General features: G+C 39.5%; 1 protein-coding gene across 2 annotated transcripts; it reads right to left on the bottom strand.

The window, feature by feature from the left end:
* On the bottom strand, positions 1–20,929 carry LOC108677761. 2 transcript variants are annotated; one of them, XM_047881013.1, is made up of 14 exons: positions 20,690–20,929; positions 19,673–20,394; positions 18,789–18,967; positions 18,011–18,095; positions 17,226–17,406; positions 15,278–15,411; positions 14,269–14,384; positions 12,453–12,549; positions 11,579–11,753; positions 7,062–10,867; positions 6,540–6,626; positions 5,099–5,311; positions 4,703–4,897; positions 1–1,768 (listed from the first exon to the last, which is right to left on the bottom strand). In XM_047881013.1, the coding sequence occupies exons 2-14, from the start codon at positions 20,159–20,161 to the stop codon at positions 443–445; spliced, it is 7,083 nt and encodes a 2,360-aa protein (XP_047736969.1). In that variant the 5' UTR covers positions 20,162–20,394; positions 20,690–20,929; the 3' UTR covers positions 1–442. The 2 variants fall into 2 exon arrangements, with proteins under 2 accessions (XP_047736969.1, XP_047736968.1); XM_047881012.1 differs by having other exon boundaries at positions 19,673–20,929.
* Positions 20,930–21,374: the final 445 nt, after the last annotated feature.

Genomic DNA, 21,374 nt, shown 5'->3' on the forward strand with positions numbered 1-21,374 from the left:
ATCAATTAATCTATTTTAATAATTGAATTAATTGTATAGGTAAAACTGATATCACTTGGACGATAATCTCGAAAAGTGTCATGATTAGATAGATTGTAGTCCCATATGAATACGAGTTTAAATTAAAGTAGTTCGAACAATTTCAACGGCAATAAAAAACATTTAAATAAATAATCATAATGTTTATTTAATTTTATTATTTGATTAAGTTTTGACTACAATGAGGAAATTATCGAACTACAACAATATTAAGATTGTGATTCTTATTTCATTTCAAAATATAGAAGTTGTAGGTATGTTTATGCTGAACCAAAACACTGTTTGACATTTAAATAAATCAATTAAATTAAATATTCAATTGTTGCGTGACACAAAGAGATTTGTGTCAAGCAGGACGGAGAACAAAAAATACATTCAAAAAACGAGCATTCGATTTTTAAGTTTATTCTGGTATTTCTACTTTGATTTCTTCAACTGTAATTTCATCAGCATCGTCAATTATGCACTGTCCATCATCCATTGCCGATATAGAGAGTTTATTTCCCCCCAACGCTTGTCCTAAACCATCGTCGGACGCCACAGAAGTCTGACTGGTCGAGGTAATTGCAACGATTTCATCATGACTAACAATTTCGTAACGGCCTCTTGATTCTTCACCAGCTTCACTGATTGATAAATCATTAGATTTATCAATCGAGACGCGATCTCTACGGAATACTTCGGCCAATTTGTTAGATTTCTTAGTCTTCGAAGTGTCGGGATTCGAGGTGGGCGAACCCCGACCTTGAATCCCGATCTTGAAACCAGCTAACGAGTCTTTATCGTAGGCTTTACGGCACAAGGAACAGTTGCATATTTTACGACAAACGGGACAGTGCCAGGTGGGGTTAAGCAGAGCAGTCCGAGCGTCTTCCCCATAGCGAGTATTGAGACACGGACCACAGAAATACCCCCGCAACCCCACACAACTCCCCGACCGACATATGGTCTTAAAGTCGGCGGTTTTTTGGCGACATTGATGGCAAGAGGTCCCAGTTTCTTGGTCATGCGTTTTCTCTTTAGGAGTTTTGGCGACACGGTCAAGCATTTCTTGTGTGATCTCTTCAGGGGTAAGTACGTGGTCCATTTTACGACGTACGCATGGAGTGCTCTTACGCTTTTTCTTCTTCGGCATCGCGTCAGAACTAAGAAACGTTACTGGCGTGGCATGAATGGTCGGTTTTGTTTTGGTTTTTCCTGCCTGGAGATTACTTTTGATGCCTTCAGAGCCTGACTGCTCTATGAACCAGTCCATCCAAGCTTTAGGACTGTTTTTAATAAACGCAGGAGGCGATTCGCTACTTTTAGACGACTGGAATTTACTGGCATGACTTGAAGCAACAGAATTACTGGAAGAAGATTTGCTCGGCATAATCTTGGACTTGGAAGTTATAGGCGGCAATATGGCCGCATTAGATGAATGTGACATTAAAGATGAACTGATTATATCAAGATTCTTGTCCTTGAATGAAGAAAGGCTACTTAACATGTCGCTAAATACTCCCAGCTGGCCAACAGAGGTTATGTTATTTTTTGCAAGCGAACAGGTACTCGGATTTTCATTTCCATGTGAAGCTCCATGAACTTTCTTTTTCTTTTTCTTCTTGACGAGAGGAGCGAGACGAGGCTGAGGTCGCACCAACAACGGAGGACGTATTTGAACCGCTTCGTTCACAAGCACACCACCATCATCATCACCAACACTTACATCACCACCACCACACGACCCCTGCAAAACGACAACATCGATTTTACTGATCAGTCCACCCAGGCAATATCGAATTTAATTCAAGTCCGCTCAGGAAAATATATGTACAACGTCATTAATATTTGGCAATGTGAGAATAAATCTGCCGTTTATTCACCATTTATAAGGAATCTGTTATGAAACTAATTACATAATATAACCGATGGAAATATATAGATATTATGAAGGCCCTTTCAATGTTATGTCTCCAATTGTGAATCATTGTACACCGATACTGATTTTAATTTAAAATTTCAAGGTAAATTTAACCATGAAATTCGATCTCGGAAATAATTTTGGAAAAGTTATTGTTTTGAAGCCAACGAGCCCAATAAATGTTACGTGAATAAAATCAGCACGAATATAAAATCTATACAGCACGGAACTGGCGAATAGTTTATCGATATGATAATAAGTAGCAAGATAATATTATTTTATGATAAACGTAACGGCTGTTGCTGTCCGTATAATTGGGAGTCTGACCGACGTAAAATCCATCTTGCCTTGCGCTTCTGCCCACACAATACGCAACACTCACACGATCATTCATACAGTATTCATACGAGACCATCGCCATACATTCATTAATACAAGGCCAACACATGAATAACACGCTGCTACTCACGCACTCACTATAATTCACTATAATCCAACAATACACCAACAATAATACGAATAACATAAGAGTGGGAATATATATACGTAACCGCGAATATACATCATAACTTCCAGCACAAAAAAAAAAAACAACGAAGACTTAATTTTACCGAACAGTACACAAATTTCCATGTTATAAATTACAGACGAAAGAGAACGACACGATCTGAATTGCAGTAAAGAAAGCTTTTAAGAATCAGTAACACAAGCACACTTGAAATTCAAACCATGAAAAACGAAATCTGAAAACCTATAATTTCCGAAATACTTACAGGTATTTTCTTAGCTTATTAAGCAATCATTGCGAAGATGAAATGATTAATTTTTGCACACAAAATCAATCTAAACGAAGAAATTATCCAGTGTTATGCCTCACATGATTTTCTTTTCGATATTATCGATGGAGTAATGAAGAAAAAACGTATAAAACAATTCTGTCGTTACCGACACCTAACCTTCATTATGATTATTTTAGCGATAGAATAAAGACATCACAATATTTCAGTCATTTTATGAATTTTTAACGTCCTTATCTTTGTAGCTCCTGCCTTATTCAACCCAGATGAAGAAAACTATATAAAAATTACATCGGAAAACAAGCTAACTAGTATTTGCAATTTAATTATTCTTTGCCATTTAAAGAAGCTAAGTATTCTTTGTCATTTAATTATTCGTTGCCATTTTAACAAGCTAACTATTCTTTGCCTTTTAAGCAAGCTAACTATTCTTTGCCATTTAATTATTCTTTGCCATTTAACAAGCTAACTATTCGTTGCCATTTAAACATCACAACATATAAAGAAATGATCGCGACTAATGGCAGGAACAACTTTGTCCGGCCATTCATAAATTTGTGAATACACGCGTAATTTTTCAAAGTAAATCGTTGCAATTACTTTGAAAGCAACACGTTTTTACAACAAGTGAATTTTTTGATTGGCAGGCGAATCACTTACTTAATTATTAAGCTGCAGGTATCAAAATATGTATGTATAACTATTTACAACGTTATTAGTTTAACTATTTACAAAATAAATCAAACGCATGCGACACTATGTAGTTTTAAACCACAATTATACATAAAAACCAAAACATTGTAGGAACTCAACTAAAACCAATATTATTCAAGTGAAACACAATTAACATTCATGCTAAACCATTCGAAAACTCTAAGAATACTAAAACAAAGAAGGGGTTTTTCGAATTTCAAATGAGATTGCAAATTTTGAATATTTTTTTGCAAATTTTTTTGCAATCGAGTTGTTAGTTGAATCGAGCTATAATTTGATCTTGATACTTGGTTACATATTCGAAATCTATGTTTGCTAAGCTGATATATTAAGTTCCGAGTTTTATTAAATATTATAATAACACGATTCATACCAAAGAAAATACAGGCACAGTAACACAAGGCAACATGGATTTAAAACAACGGAAAAAGATTCAAATGAACGTAGCATTGAATTTAATAAGCAAACGAAATAAATTACTAACATAAAACCGCGAGTATAATTAATTAATTAATCAAGTATTGATTAATTAAAATTTTATTGCACAAAATTTTATTAAACATATGAGATAACGTTCAAAAATTTTAATGAATCAAATAAAGCAGTTGTTAACTCACTCGGGACTTGAAAACCAAGCTCTTCCTAAGCGGATATAAAATTTCTTTTGACAATAATATAACAATCAATATATTGTAGAAATGGGACAAGTCGAAAGTTAAAACTAACGCAAAAAATATTAATACAGAAAATACATCAAATGAAATAATGAAGACTCAGATTATTTTATTGAATGATGAATAAAGATTATAAAAATAGGCCCACCTGGGACACGATACTGTTTGACCCACCTGGGACCCGATATTTGACCCACCTGGGACCTGATATTTGACCCACCTGGGACCCGATATTTGACCCACCTGGGACCCAATATTAGACCCACCTGGGACCCGATATTTGACCCACCTGGGACCCGATATTAGACCCACCTGGAACCCGATATTTGACCCACCTGGGACCCGATATTAACCCGATATTAGACCCACCTGGGACCCGGTATTTGACACACCTGGGATCCGATATTTGACCGACCTGGGACCTGATATTTGACCCACCTGGGACCCGATATTTGACCCACTAGAAAGCAAATATTTGACCCACCTGGGACCCAATATTTAACCACTTGGGACCCGATATTTGACCCACCTGGGCCACGATATTTGACCCACCTGGGACCCAATATTTGACCCACCTGGGACACGATGCCGTGTATGGGAGTGGGTCCCCGTGACCCATGTTGTCCCGCTGTTATATCGCCGTTAACAGCGTCCGTTACAGCTGCTGTAGCGGCCTCGTGGCTGTTAACAGCGCCGTTGTTAGTCCCGCCGCCGCCGCCGCCGTCGCTGTTTTGCCCGCACACCGCCATGTGGTGGGGCCAGTGGGCTTGCTGGGGGAGATATGGGGAGTGATGGGTGGGGTGGGGGAGGAATGGGGACGGTGGATGAGGTAATTAACCTGCCACACCACTGCCACTAACCTGCCACACCACTGCCACTAAACCACTAACCTGCCACCACCACTAACCTGCCACTACCACTAACCTGCCACTACCACTAACCTGCCACCACCACTAACCACTACCACTAACCTGACAGGGGTAGTCGCAGTAAGAAGTGTTCCAGCAGCAGAAGAAGAGAGCCTCCTTGCCGCAGTTAGCGCACCACTGCTTCTTCTTCGTGTCCTCGACTGCGCGCTGCTTCTCTACGTCGCACTGACGCTTCACTTCTGATATCTTCTCGCTGAGACGACGTTCCATTTGACGTCGGATCTCTACTTGTTGTTGTTCCATTGAACGACGCATCTGAAATGCCAGTAGATTATGAAAATATATCTCTTTGTTGCACGACTTATGAATAAATAACTTGTCGATCATGGTAACCGCATCTGTTATGCCGGTAAATTAGGAATATATATCGCATTTTTTTGCAGGACTTATGAATAAATAAATTGCTGATCATGATGAAGTGGATGAATTTTATCGAAATTACTGCCTTAATGAGTATTTAAATGAAAAAATCAAAATTATAAGGGTGAATTTGTTGAATTACATCTCAACAACGGTTCTAACGGACACATCTAAGGAGAATTAGTCAAAATTCTGTAAATGAAGGTATAAATTATTAAGGCCCTAATCGGCATAATGGGTATTTTAGGGAAGAACAAGTAAAGATTCTGAGTGTAAAATTGAACGATTTACTCTCGACAACGGTTCTAACGATAATATTAAGAAAAAACTAGTCAAAATTCTGAAGTTGAAATTCTGATATGAATAGATTTCACCTTAAGAACGGCCCCAAAACTCAAATCATGGAATAATTAGTCAAATTCTGAAATAAAGAATGATTTGGGCAGCAGCGTGAGACAGAAGTGGGTTCAGCACAAATTACATTGAAATTCGAAGTGATAAAAATAAAACCGGGCTGAAACCTGAAAATTTGTATCTGGAATATACAGCATAGTAACATGATAATTATATAAGATAATTTTACAATATAAGATAATATATTACATTAATAATTATATTATATGATATGTATTTACAAAATACAATATAAGATAATTCTTTCACCTCTAATTGAAAAAAATCTTTTTGTTGACATATTTGCTGAGTATCAGTATTACTTCAGTATTATTGGTATTAATCAAGTAAATAAAAATTAATAATACGTTCTCACATAAAGTGCCTAAAAATGATAATAAATAATTATAATAATAACAATAGTTATAATTATTATAATAAGAAAGGTGAATAAGTACTTTTTATCATCAATAAATAACATTAGTCTGCTAATTAATAACATTATAAGTAATCAACAATGAAAAACATTAGTCTGCTAATTAATAACATTATAAGTACGGTAATCAACAATAAATAACATTAGTCAGCTAATTAATAACATTATAAGTAACCAACAATCAATAACATTAGTCCGCTAATCAATAACATTATAAGTAACCAACAATAAATAACATTAGTCCACTAATTAATAACATTATAAGTAACCAACAATCAATAACATTAGCCTGACCTCTTCAACAGCGCGATGTTTCTCAGCCTCGAGACTTGCTCTCATCTCGCCCAGCATGATGTCTGAGTTATGTCGCACCTCCATCACCTGGCATAAACATGAAAGTTATGGTTACTCAATGTTATATAAAAGTTATGCTAAACTCTCTACCAGTGAGAGAAATCAAAGCCCATTCTATCCTTACATTTACAATTCAGTGAAGTAAGGTCCGGGCTTATTTCTTATTATATTAATGCGGACCTTTCAGGGACCATGTAAACATTACGTGCAGCAATAAATTCTCAAAATTATACACCCTACAAGCAAAGCAAGTGGCGGTAAATCAGAGGGTGTTTTGATTTAAAGTTGAACCATTGATTTCAACGAAATCAACGAGTTAATTTCGTTGAAACGTTAGATCAACATTATTCAACATCAACATTATTATTTATTGTTCGCACCTCCTGCTGATTTCAACGAAAACAACGCGTTGATTTCGTTAGATCAAAATTATTCAGCATGAACATTATTTATTGTTCGCACCTCCTGCTGATGCCTCCAATTGCTGCGCTCAAGTTCTAGTTGCAGGGCGGCAACCCTTGCCTCTGGAGTGCCGGCGACCACGAGACCCGACAAAACTTCTTCTAAACTCGCCCGCATGATCTCCGCGAGCTTGTGCGAGTGCTGGTGAAGTTGTTGTGATAAATGCCCAGCTTCTGGAGGGGGTACAACCCCCTGCATGTTTTGGGGCCTCAATGGGGGGCATGCCATGCGACCGCCCCCCACCACGAGGCCGGGGGCCATACCTCGCATCATGGCGACATTTCTAACAGGTCCGTTGATCGCCCCAGGGGCTGCGAAGTTCATTCCCCGGGACATGGACGTTGCGGTTTGTTGTGCCTGGGATAAAGGAGGAGGGGGAGGTACCGTGGGCAGCGTCTCCTGCAGTAGAGACGAGCCCTTTATGCTTATATTGCCCACAGCAGGCGAGGCTCTGCTGCTGTGTCCCGGCGATGAGGAGTTGGAGCGAGCAGACGTGCCTGACGAAGGCCGCGACGAAGCAGTGGTCGAGGTAGCACGGCTTTTCTCCGCCATTGTGCTCACGGCAATTATGGAAACAGAAGCGTTGATTTTTGAAGTATCAACACCGCTAATAGAATTTGGGGACTGATCTTCTTTCTTCGGAGACGAGCGAGTCTTCTGGTCAGAGGCTGTGCTGCTGCCGGAGGTCGCAGTGGCAGTGGAGGGCGAGGATTCTTTGACACTTCCTGACGTGATGACTCGACCACTTGCGTCCAGTGTCGGTTTGATGTCTACATCTCGAGCAAGTCCTGGTATTTCTTTAGCAGCTTTACTAGACTGTGATGTATCATTGGATTTTTCAGAAGCAACTTCATCATTAGAAGATTTCTGTGACTTGGCGGTATTACGCTCGAGGTTTCTGATGACGCTGACACTGCTAGATGACACCATTGACGACGTGTTGCTGACACTAGCACTACTAATGCTGATACTTATACTAGAACCTAACGCAGACAACGACGAGCTAAGGGCTGAGTCTGGACTACTGGAGTCTCTTTTGCTGGGTGCTTTGGCACTGACAGAACTTATTGAAACCTGCTTGCTGATTCGACTGAGAGTATCCGCGGCTGTGTCGGAGTTGCTGTCTGAAGATTTACGTCGAGGCGTTGATGGCTTGTTCTCTGAATCATTGGAGTCGTCGGATTGACTTAATCTTGCCAAACAGCCACGCTTCAGCACAGATTCTATCAAGTCTTCAGTTGAACTTGACTTCAGATTCAAAGTTGGGCTACCTTGAGAACCAGGACTATCCCTTGATTGACTGGTGCAGGTATTTTCCAGCCTAGAAATAGTATACGATTTGTTATTAGATTTCTCGTTATTAGAACTAACGTCACTGCCTCTGCTGTTCTCAGTTCCGTCATTGGTATTTAAGTTTGATGATTCTAATGGTGCCGACACGCTTGTCACGGACACAGAGTCTGGTAGAAGATGTGCGCCAGTCCTAGACGTATTCGTCTCTCTGATAGTTAAACTCGAGGATGCATGAAGCGTCGTTACACTTACAGAAGACGGCAGTTGGCTAGCAGTATCGCTAATTTTTTGGTCATTATTTTCTTCTTCTGCATCATCTTCATAATCTTCTTCTTCTTCTGGGTCGTTCATTTCATCACTGGAGGCATTGGACCCAGCGTCACTGAGCCTCATGAGTTTCTTTCTTCGACTTTGGTCCTCTTGATCGTCTAAATCAGAGGCTTTTCGTTTATTGGCTCCACAAACGGCCACTGAAACTGAGCCACCAAGTAGAGCTGGTGTGATGGTGCAGCCTAGAGCCAGGGACCGAGACACAGTTCTAGCAGTCTCGTCAGCAACGTCATCCGAGTACTTAGACACATCAGTACTTAAACTGGGGTACTTAGCAGCATCTGGTGGTTTAGAGTAGGATTTGGTAGCGCTTACCGAACTGATACATACTGAAGCACTAACTCCTGAAGGTAAACAAGCGGCAATAGACGGAGACAAAGATTCTATCCGACTTTCAGTCATCTTCTGTAGAGCCTGTAACTCGCCTGAGAAGTTGACATTCTCATCAGCGTCGTCGTTTGCATCTTCATCGCCGAAATCATCCTCTTCTTCATCTTCCTCCACCTCCTCTTCGTCCTGTAAGACGGGCTTGATGAAATTGTTACCCTTTTTTTCTTCGCCGCCATCTTCCCCTCCGCTTTTTCTTCCATGTCCTCCAACACCCTGACCTCGGTCACCACCACCACCATCATCACTGCTTCCTCCATCACTTCCTTGGCCACCGTTGCTCTGTCCTGTTGAACAACCTTTGTTCTTCTCTTGTTCTCCTTCACCTTTCCCCACGCCTGCCATTTCTTTGACTTTTGACTCTCCATACTCCGGCAATGGGAACTTTTTCATCCCTTGAGGTTTAAATGAAATGGAATCCTTGTTAGCGGTCACAGCTGAAATAGTACAGCCAAGAGACCCAAATGAGAACATGGCTTCAGCTTCAGCAGCAACACTCGATGATGCTTTAAACATCCCAGAAGCTTCTGACTGCATCTTCGCTAGCTGAGGAGAAGATTGTTCGTGATCACTCAGTTCATCTGAGCTGCAAGACTGAGTTGCCATTTGTTCCTGTTCTCGATCGAATGCCAGCAAGCTCTCTTCTAAATAATTTATGTTCACCTCAGTGCCGTCCCCGCTAGCCTGGCCTTCAGTACCATCGCTCTTACTAGACAATTTGACTAAAGGATTTGTATCAGCATCAGTTGCTTCTTCTTCTTTGAGAACTTCTGTCGTGGAGCTTCCAGAGGCAATAGGCGAGGCACATTCAACTTGCTCTCCCATTAACTTTTCTTCTTCTTCATTAGCATCATCGTTGCCTTCTTCCGTGCCTGCATCAAGTAATCTCCGCTCTGTCTCCTCATCAATTTCTTCCTCGCAAAGTTGATGATCATCAACATTTCCTACCTCACATACCACATTGCCACCACCAGTTTCATCTCCGCACAGAAAAGATTCTTCTGCCTTGGTCACATCTTCTTCCTCGTAAACGTGAACTTGATTGTTAGTGGCAGCAAACTTGTCACATGATGCGGAAGCAATCGAGTTATAAGTTTTATCACAAGAATCTACATCTTTCGAGCACAAATCTTCATGCTGAGCAAGTGAAACATTATTCTCAGTGTGTAAATCTCCTTCCTCAGTGACAGTTAGCGTATGTTCAGAGACTATGTGACCGGATACAGAATGAGTATAATTTTCTTCAGTAAGGTGACTAGTAGTCTCAGGTAACCTAGAGCTCAGTGAAGACTGTTCATGTACTTCTAGCACGCTTCCTGAGGTGTGACCAGTCTGATCTTCTGTGTTTAGAGTCTCAACGAAATGATCTTTAGTGACAGTTGTTACACGTTTCATTGCTGAACCATCGATAGCATCAACATCACCTTCATCTTGCAATGTATTTTTTGCCTCCTGCTCATCATTTTCATCTTTCTCTTCAAATTTGTTGAACTTCTGAGCTTCGATATTACTTCCACCGGCCATATCCTGACGTTTTTCATCATCAGTTACTTCACAATCTTCATTCAGATCGAGTTTGCTGCTAACCAAACATTGAGTTTGGTGCTCAGTAATTTCTATTCCTTCAGACTCCGGTTCAAAGTTGGACATAGATTCTTCAGGTTGGTTGCTTATTGATTCATAAGGAGTGGATTGCTCAGGAACATCGCTAGACATTTCATTTATATTCTTTTCCCTCCTGGATCGCCTCGAAGAAGCTGCGCTGTCGGAAGATCCCACCGACGACGTCTCGTCATCTGAATCGGGGCAAAAGTTTTAAATCTCAATTTTCAAAATTTTAAAACTAAACTAGACAAAATAATTCAATCACGAATCAAACAGCCAAATCGTAAACAAACTAAACTGATCACATCATGATAAACCTAAAAAAATTGATCAGTACTCATTGCAGTGAGTGGCAGAGAGCGCATTTTCTCTTCGGCCAGTCACAGACAGACGGACGGACATGACGAGCACAATAGCGTTTTTTTTTCATTAATGAGAAAATGCATTAAAAATGATGGAAATAAAATGCACTTTAAGATTTCAGTTGATAATTCATAATATTATAATCATCAACAGACAGACCATTTAGAGCATCCATTGATAGTGCGTAACTAAATATCTGCAGAAATTACGAGAATCCCAATAAACTCATAGAATACTTGAAATGGACGCAATCACATTTGTACCCAAGCAATGACATACGAACTAAATTTACTCAAGAATTTAAAAGCAAAGAAAACAGCCAAAAAATTTATAATTTCTTATGAAAGAAATAGTGATTTTTCTCATTCTCAAGAAATTGTGATTTTTTGGCCGTTTTCGTGACTTTTAAATTCTTGAAAAACTTGCGATTTAAGCAATCAAGTGATATTAATACAAAATTTTCCCGCGAGAAACATATCCTTACGGGCGATTATCAAGTAATTAAATATAAAAATATTAAATAAATATATTGAACATACCACTAGGTGCTGCAGAAGAGGGGTTGAGTGCGTGAAGAAGGGCGAGGGGAGGTCCCTTGTAGAGGGGAAGTAGGACCTGCACCTGCTGAGGGTCGCTGGGGCTGAAGGGGAGCTTGTGGGGGGCGTACACGAAGCTGCCGAAGCGCTTCTTCAGGCACTCGATGTGGGCCTTCACCTGACAAAGGTATATCTTATTTGAGATGAAAAATATGAACTTGTTGAAGAGGTGAAAAGCGAGAACTTGTTGAAGAGGTGAAAAGCGAGAACTTGTTGAAGAGGTGAAAAGTGAGAACTTGTTGAAGAGGTGAAAAGCAAGAACTTGTTGAAGACGTGAAAAGTGAGAACATGTTGATGAGATGAAAAGCGTGTATAAAAAAATTAGAGGCATATGATGATGAATTAACTTTTGATGAATTTATATTTGTACTAATAATTTCTTTACAGGAACAGTCAAAATATTTACTGAGCTGCAAACTTTCTAACAAAAACTAATTTAACTTCTAAAAAAAACTTTTACGAAGATCTACGGCAATGTACACAAAGAATCCATAGCTCAAAAAAATGGCGTATATGATCTAAAATAATGCCCAGACCTCACCTCAGTCCCCTGACCTCACCTCAGTCCCCGGACCTCACCTCAGTCCCCTGACCTCATCTCGGTCCCCCGGACCTCATCTCGGTCCCCCGGACCTCACCTCAGTCCCCCGGACCTCACCTCAGTCCCCCGGACCTCACCTCAGTCCCCCAAACCTCACCTCAGTCCCCCGGACCTCACCTCGGTCCCCCGGACCTCACCTCAGTCCCCTGCCCTCACCTCAGTCCCCCGGACCTCACCTCAGTCCCCCGGACCTCACCTCGGTCCCCCGGACCTCACCTCAGTCATGCAGGACTCCAGGGTTTTGTTCCGCCCCTTCAGCGCGACGGGCATTTTCTCTGAGAGGAGATAGCAGTCCTTGGCCGACACCCACGCCCTGTATGGAGAAAACACAGTAATATATCGTAAATTGAGAAAAATTTATTAAAACAAATTTAAGTTAAGACTATTCAGTAGCTGCCATAAAGAACAATACGGAGCAAATACACAAAGTTTGCTGCTTTTATCAAATTTATAATTTAATTGGCTATGGATTTCCCAAATTCGAGAAAGCAATGAATGTCCCAGACCATAGGAATAAATACAGAGTCCGCCATATTTATGGCAATGCATGTTTTTTGTTATTTCTCAATGAAAAAAACAGGTGCTTTTTTTCTATTAGATGAGCTAGTAGCCAAGAATTACCTAAACAATTCTTTAGGTAATTCTTCTTTAGGTAAACAATTTATTCAATATGACCACCCTTATTTTTAATGACGGCCTCCAATCTACGCGGAAATCTTCACAGGAGACACGCAGCATTTCTTGAGGGATCAAGTCCCATTCTCGTGTCAATTTAGACTTCAAACTATCCAAAGAATCATGAGGTGTTCTGCAGACCCTACTCTCTAAATAGCCCACACAGGAAAGTCGAGAGGATTCAAATCAGGGCTTCTTGAGGGCCATTCATTTTTGCAAATGAACGCTGGGATGTGACCTTGAATCCAGTTTTGGGTCATGTTTGAGCCATGTGATGGGGCAGTCTTGTTGAAAACTCCATGGTGAGCCGTTGAAGTGTTTACGGGCCCAAGGTAACAACACAGCTTCCAAAATGTCCGAAATGTATCGCAGACTGTTCAATTTCACTCCTGAGGCGACAAAAACGAATGGGGACCTGCCAGTGGCGGTTACCGCGGCCCAAACCATCACGGACATGGGATTTTGACGTCGTGTTGCTGTTCTGGTTGCCACAGATCCATCCCGACTCCAAACTCCGCCATTTTGAAGGTTAATGCTTTGTTCAATGTCAAATTTTTTCTCGTCACTGAACACCAAGTTGGGCAGCGTGCCATCCTCAATGAGATCCAGAATGTGCTGGCATCTTTCGAGTCTCATTCGCTCATGACGGTCTGTTAGTTCATGCCTTGTTTGCATCTTGTAAGGGGAGGTTTTGAGGTCATCTTTGAGGACTATATGCATTGATGTCTGACTGACTCCTGCTCCTGCAGCCAATTTTGCAGCTGAGCCACGAGGGTTTCTCAACTTCTCCCTCGTGTTTTTGACCAATTGTTTTGTTCGGACACTTCGTTTCCTTCCTTGACCAGGTCGATTGCATGTTTCACCAGTTTCCCTTGATTTTTTTACCACCTTCCACACAGCTTCACGACAATTTGGAGCTTTTTTGCAATATAAAATAGATGAATTAATAGATGATATTAAGCTTCATTATAAAAGAAAAGTCTCCTAGAAACCAATTTATTTTTATATAGCAAACATCCGTTGCCATAAATATGGCGGACCCTGTACATACCACTATGAAGAATATTGTAAATATTGATGTAAATACTAACTTCAGGTGCTTCATAAGTTCTGCAATAACAACTATCAATAACGTTAACTGAAGAAGTTATCTACTTTTCCTCATTCAGGTATGAAAACAACAAACAAACTTGTCATGGCTGCCAAGAAGTGAGCACTCACTCATGTCTTTCAAAAATTGGCAAACGAAGCAAAAATTCATTTGCCATGTCCAGCAAACATGTGACTACTCATTTGTCATGCCTGCCAAAGAAGCGCACATTCATTTACCTTGTCCAGCCAACATGCGACTACTCACTTGTCATGTCTGCCAAAGAAGCGCACGTCAACGCTGCTGTTGTGCCACTTGACAGCCTTGGCAGGCCAGTATGGAAAGCCTTTAAGTCGAGCCCATACTAGGGGATGCGCCAGTCGCTGAAGAAAATTTTCAATTAATATTTGAAATGACAACTACATAAGAGAAAAACCATAATAATTGAGAGTATTGCATAATAAAAATTGCAGTTCAAGTCAAAAATAATCCTGCTGAACTATAATTACATAATATGAGTTTCAAGTTTTGATCTTAAATCAATAACAGTTAAAAAAAATCGTACAATAAATCCAAAGATTCGAGTCACAATCAATGTTTTGATGCCGCTAACAAGAGCAGTCATTATACATTATTTTGAAACCACAAACAAAAAGTTCTACCAGCACTCACACAGCCTGACAGTTCTACCAGCACTCATTGGAGCTGTGGTGAGAGACTCAGTCTCTCACACCCAGCTCCTGGGTTCTCAGTCTCTCGCACCCAGATCCCGGGTTCTCTGTCTCTTGCACCCAGCTCCCGGGTTCTCAGTCTCTCACACCCAGCTCCTGGGTTCTCTGTCTCTCACACCCAGCTCCCGGGTTCTCTGTCTCTCGCACCCAGCTCCCAGGTTCTCGGTCTCTCGCACCCAGCTCCCGGGTTCTCTGTCTCTCGCACCCAGCTCCCGGGTTCTCTGTCTCACACCCAGCTCCTGGGTTCTCTGTCTCTCGCACCCTGCTCCCGGGTTTGAGTCCCACTGAGGACAAGTTCTATCGGGAAGCTCAGCTCATGGTCAACTCAGCCATTCATCCAACTCTGGTTGATAAATGAGTACCTGGCTTGTCCAGGGTGTTGTGTAATGCAATAAAATGGTTCTGGCGGGTCAGCGAGCCAGTGATGGTCGTAGAACTACCAGTGGCATCAAGTGCCCACAAAAACTGACCTTTCAACCCCCCTCCCCCCCTAGTTGCCACTACCAGGATGGGCAATTACAGCAACAACAACCACCAGCACTTACACAGGCTTCGGTGAACCAGGTGTCGGGCAGCTGGTGGGCGTTCATGTAGCAGTCGGGACATGTTTCTATTTCGCTCATCTCCTGCTTTATGATCTTCACTGCCGTGCGCGCCAAGTTGGTTACTTTAGAATTAGCTGCAATAAAATTCAGATATGAGACAAGATATTTAATCATAATTCAGAAACTTCAGGGAGATTCACGGACACATCCTATTTTGTATTTAGTAGTCAGATGTTATAGAAAAAAGGCAGAGAGTACATATTTCATATGAAAGGCAAGGTCATAAAGTTTTGTGTCCTGCCTAGTCAGTTGCCACTATGCATCGGACAAGTGAGCAGCGTGTATTTGCTGTCAAGGCATACTTTTCCAATGCCCATTCTATTATCGCTACTCAACAAGCATTTTGTACTTTGTTCTGTATTTGTCTTTCAGGTTGGGTTCCTGATCAAAAATTGACTGTTACATGGGTGAACACATTTAGGGCAAGTGGAAGTGCAAATACAAGAGGGTGTGGGGGTTAGCAGACTACCACAACACCCAAAAACCTCAAGAGAGTTAGAAAGGCGGCCACTTCATTGTGAAGGCATAACTGTGTGGTGTGTAGAGTCAAAAGTTGGCATAATTGACCGTTATTTCTTTGAGGAAAACGAACGCGCAGTAAGTGACTTCAGCTCAGTACATGCAAATGCCTTTTTTTTGGCCAAAACTGGCTGAAATGAGTGTCAGAGATGTCTGGTTCCAACAGGATGGAGCCATGGCCCACACAGCACGAGTTCCAATAGATCTTCTGAGACAACATTTTGCAGAGTGCCTCATCTCCTAGAGGGGTGACCATCTTTGACCGGCCTGATCCTACAATTTGCCTCCAAGTGATTTTTTATGGGGTCAATTGTTGACCCCATAAAAATGTTATTGTTTGTTGACCCCATCATGTTGTTATTTACAATGACTGTCCAAGGACTCTACCACTTTTGAAGAACAACATACGCCAAGCCATCACCAACATACCCATTAATACGCTTCAGCAAGTTTAAAGGAACTTCAAAAATTGACTAACTGAATGCAGTAAAATTTTTGGGTCTTGGTTGCCGTCATTTGTCTGACGTCATCTTTAAAACAAAGTTAAATTAAAAAATTCAGGTAGGTAATGTCTTTTTCAATGAAATTATATTCTGAGAACATCTTAACTAGCTCTTTTTTTATTGAGCTATCAAATCAAGAAGTTTGTGCGAATCACCTTGTATTTGAATTACAATGCAATGGAAATCAGGAATTAAATGGACCACAGAACTAATACCTATATAAAGAATAAGCAAGAATAAAATTCAGATAGAAGTTATGATTTTGATTATATCATGGAAAAATCTAGTATTACAAGGTAACAAAAGTTAGATAGTTAAGAGATCAGAAAACTGATAATAATACGACCTAAATTAATTCAGATAATAGATCTAATTATTTGACTTTAAAAGGAGTGAGAACAGTTGTGAAAGTTAATGCTACAAGCAATTAAGAATTGACCTTCACATTGATCATAATATTCCCATACATGAATAATCTTAGTTACACTTCAATATGAACTTGACCTGCTCTCCAGTCATTGGAATTGATTAGAAACTTAACAGTCAATCCTCTTCCAATCAGTACCATTAACCAATTATGAAATTCATGATTTAGAAATCATGATCAAACATCTCTAAACCACCAGATTTGTAGGATCAATTTTATAAGTTGAATTTTATCACCAATTATAACTATAAAAGCTTATTCAACTTAGAAAATATGTCTGAATATAATGAAGATTTAGATGGGAAAAGGAACAAACCTCCATTAAATATGACAGAGTTGTGAAGGATCCAGTCAACGTTAGATGGCAAAAGGAACAAACCTCCATAAAATATAAGAGTTGTGAAGGATCCAACCAACATTAAATAAAAAAAAGACAAACCTCCATTAAATATGACAGAGTTGTGAAGGATCCAGCCAACGTCTGCAACAAAAGCTTCAGTAGAGCCATAGACTCTGTTGTTGATGTTGGCCTCGAGTGTGGTGAAGTCAACAGGATGGAGCACCACTTCGTGGTATGTGGGAAACTGTACCACATCCACTGGTTTAGTGAAGGGTTCCATCTGCAATATGAATTAAATGTTATTTGATATTTACATTGGTACATCAACATGAGTGTTGCACTTCAGTACATCAACAGGAATGTTGCACTTTGGTACATCAACATGAATGTTGCACTTTGGTACATCAACATGAATGTTGTACTTTGGTACATCAACATGAATGTTGTACTTTGGTACATCCACATGAATGACGCAACCAGAAAGGATAGGAATGGATAAAATGACTAAGCACTAGATTCACTGCACATAAACTGTCAATAACATTTTCCATCTGATACCCGCAACATTAAAATGAACCATTCACAATTTTTTTTGCCACTCTAAATAAATGAAGCATGCGCAAGTCTTCCATACCAACAAGGAGGAAGAATATAAATGTGATTCATGGACATTCAGCAGAATTCATGATTTTTCTGTTACATCCTTTGAATTTGCAATAAAATTTTGTGCATGAATTAAAATTAAAACTTTTTGTTGGTATTAATGATCACAATTTTACCAACTGATATGTATACAAACTTTTTTTATCAATTTATTCCTAAATTAAAGCATAATATAGCATAGCACCCGCATCATACTTGAAGAGTAACCATTATACACTTACCATGGGAGTCTTCTTGGCTCTTTTAAGAGCAAACTTGAGCATCATTCCCAACTGGTCAACAGATATGAGCTGCATTGCTCGAGACCTGTTGAATAAAAATTGACAATGAACAGGCAGTTCAATCTTCAAAGAACTGAGCATCATATGGCAGTCACGGTCCAGTTAATATTTTTTAATGCATTTCCATAGAAGCATTCACACTATGGACATGGCAGGTGAATGCTTCTTCAGAAATGCATTAAATAATATTGGACTGGACCGTGACTGTCATAAGCCTGGTACATGACTGGCAAACCCAGCCCCAATATGCTGTAATGTAGGAATGCCGTACATTTTGTCTTCCAAATTGCCCAATCTAATTGCAAAATTAATTCAGTCAAGCTGTCAAATTAAGTCATTTTTTACATTTATCTTTGTAATCTTATTACTATTTATAATTAAAAATCATATTAATACACTAGTTATCTAATGGCATCTGGAAACATTATCAATAAATAACCAGAACAAAAATTTATAATACTGTACAAGAGATAATAATAATAGAATAGAAATAATAATAATAGTTTAGGTGAATTGATTGATTGTGAATTTTAGGCTACTAATTGTTTGTACCTGCGTTCTAGATTTTGAACTGACGATGGAGCTGGACTCCAAAACGTTTTCTCTTAAAAGAAATGGTGAACTTTTTTGCTATTTTCTTTACTTTCAAATTCCTGGTAAATTTGCAACTTAAGCAGCCAAGTGATCTTAATAAGAATTTGTGTGTATAGATGCTGACCTGTTTTCCACATTATCTGCCAGCATGATAGCATGGCAATGATGACATGCCCAGTCCTGAGGCGGCGCAGACTCGAGGTTGGCACAGCGCAAGTGGTATACACGAGGGCACATCTCGCAGCAGATGAACTCCCCATCTCGATGGCACTCCCAGCAGTAATTGTCATTCAATACACCACACTGAAAACAGGGTTGGTGATTTTTTTGATTTAAAAAAATAAAAAATAAAGAAAATAAAAAATCAATAATTTTTTATTTTTTCACAATTTTTTTCCATTTTTTTATTTTTTTCAGCTTTTGTGTCTTTTTGAAATGATATAATCACATGATTTAATCAGTTTGATTTAATCAATGACAACCCTGACTGAAAATGGAGAGGTTACGTGCCATTTTGTTATTTGTACATCTTATGTTCATATTTCTACATATTTTGTTCTACTTATTAAAATAGAACCATACGGTACTTGTTACTTTGTTATAGAACCACTTGTAGTGGTTCTGCATATTTTGTTATATGTACATCTTATATTCAATACACCACACTGAAAATACAATTAATGTCCCATTTTGTACCTAGAAGTAATGTGCCACAATTGAGTCATTGACTGAGTTTAACGTAAGTCAATGAAATAATAGGGCGAAAATATAAACCAAACATAAAATCAGTTTTCAAGACTACATTTAAAATAATTGGTTGTGGATACTAGCTTTAAAATCATCCAATGATTGGAATAGGCAACAAAAAATCTTCAAAATTTGTATGGAAACCAGATAGAATTGTGGGGAAAACTTCAGATAAATTTGATACACAACATTTGCCACTGAAACTTCAAGTCACACTTCTAACTGCATAAAAATTGCAAGTAGGATCGCCATGAAACAAACCTGCTCAGAAGCTCCAAGAGTAGAAGATTTGTTAGTCTTTTTCTTCTTGCTGGCAGACAACTCAAGGTTAATTGAACTTGAACTATTTTTCCGCTTGCTTGCTGAATTGCTTTGAGATTTGTCAGGAGTGCTGGACCGAGAATGTGGGTTACTGGCACTGCTTTTGCGGCCATCTTCAGCATCGTCAACTCCACTCAGTGCTAGCTTACTCAACAAAACTTTAGGTCTAAGAGGATGATCTGAAACATCCTTCTTCCTGGATGCCCGGGTAGCAGATAGGGAAGCTCTTGAGCTACGACCAGACTTTTCAGAGGTTGAAGGCGAAGCTGCGCAGGATGACTGTGCAGAAAGTCCACTTTCCACTTCAGCCTCGTCCAATGAGGCTCCAACAGAGGCCAACAATGGAGGAGTTGGACAAACAGGGGAAGGGATGGCTGTCCCACAGGTAAGACCCCCATCAAGAGATGCCTTTTGTGACTCAGGCTCCATCACAAACTCATCAAAAACTTGGAAATCACAAGGTAATAAAATGCAAGTTGCCGTTCTTGAACCAGCTGCGCATCGAGTTGATTTACACAAAAGCTTTTCACATGCTGTGAAGAAAATTAATAACAGCCAAAGTTGCCAGCTTAATTTTTTGCAGGTATTGAAATCAGGACACAAAAAACCGCTCTTCAATCTGCAGAATTCTAGCTTAAGAGATGGGAGAGCTTGGCAACTCCCTGTAATTAACCCAGATGAAGTAACATCAGTATCAATTCTGCAAAACTCCTTGCAAACCTCTTGAACACAATCTCTATTAAACTGATTTTTCTGATACACCACAATGTAAACAATGTCACTCATAAATCCAAAGTAGATGAGTTTTATCAATATATTAACTGATATCTCAACTGATTTGTGCAAATTAGAACAGCTGCCAAGTTTATAATTTATCCAAAAACAATTATTAAAGTCAAAATCATTTATTTTTCTGCTAAATTCAAGATTCCTTTTCTCACAAAAATCATAACTCACTTGAGTTTCTGGGACACAATAGTTCTTGAATGATCTGAAACTAAACACTTTGCTAATGCTTGGGGTGAGTGTGGGTTCAGCACAATATCTGGATTTGACGGCATAAAATCTAGGAGTGAATGGTGGCGAGGAGACACACATGATCTCCAAACATGCACTCAGCTTGGGTCTGGTGCCTTCAGAGCTTCATCCTAATATTTTATTCTGATCCTCCAAAAGCATAGCATGGAGGAATGCTTTAAATCCTGAAATAAAAGTACAAAATAATTATTGTAATGTAATGCATATAAGGCACTATGATGTCCTTTGTGTAGACTAATTTAAAGTTAAATGAAACATTGAAGAAAGAGCAATTCTAATTTTGTAAGAAAAAGTTGGAAACCAGCTTAATAATTGTTTTTAGATGACGAAACAATAAGACCCACAAAGAAATGGCTGAAATGTTCAATAAATAAAATTATCAACACTTAGGAGCCAAGCAATCGACATTGAAGTTATGCATTTGGATTAAATTTAAAGTAAAGATAACAAACTGGCAAAGCAACTTAGACAAAAAGCCTCATTTTTACATCAAAGTACATGTGTTGTAGGTAGCAAGAAGCTCATTGAACAATGAAGATCTGTCTGCATTATTTTTAAAACCTCTCAACTAAATTTGTTATTTCTTCCAATTATTGATATCTCA

Source organism: Hyalella azteca, unplaced genomic scaffold (genome assembly GCF_000764305.2).
Source record: "Hyalella azteca isolate HAZT.00-mixed unplaced genomic scaffold, Hazt_2.0.2 contig6845, whole genome shotgun sequence".
Lineage (NCBI taxonomy): Eukaryota > Metazoa > Arthropoda > Malacostraca > Amphipoda > Hyalellidae > Hyalella > Hyalella azteca.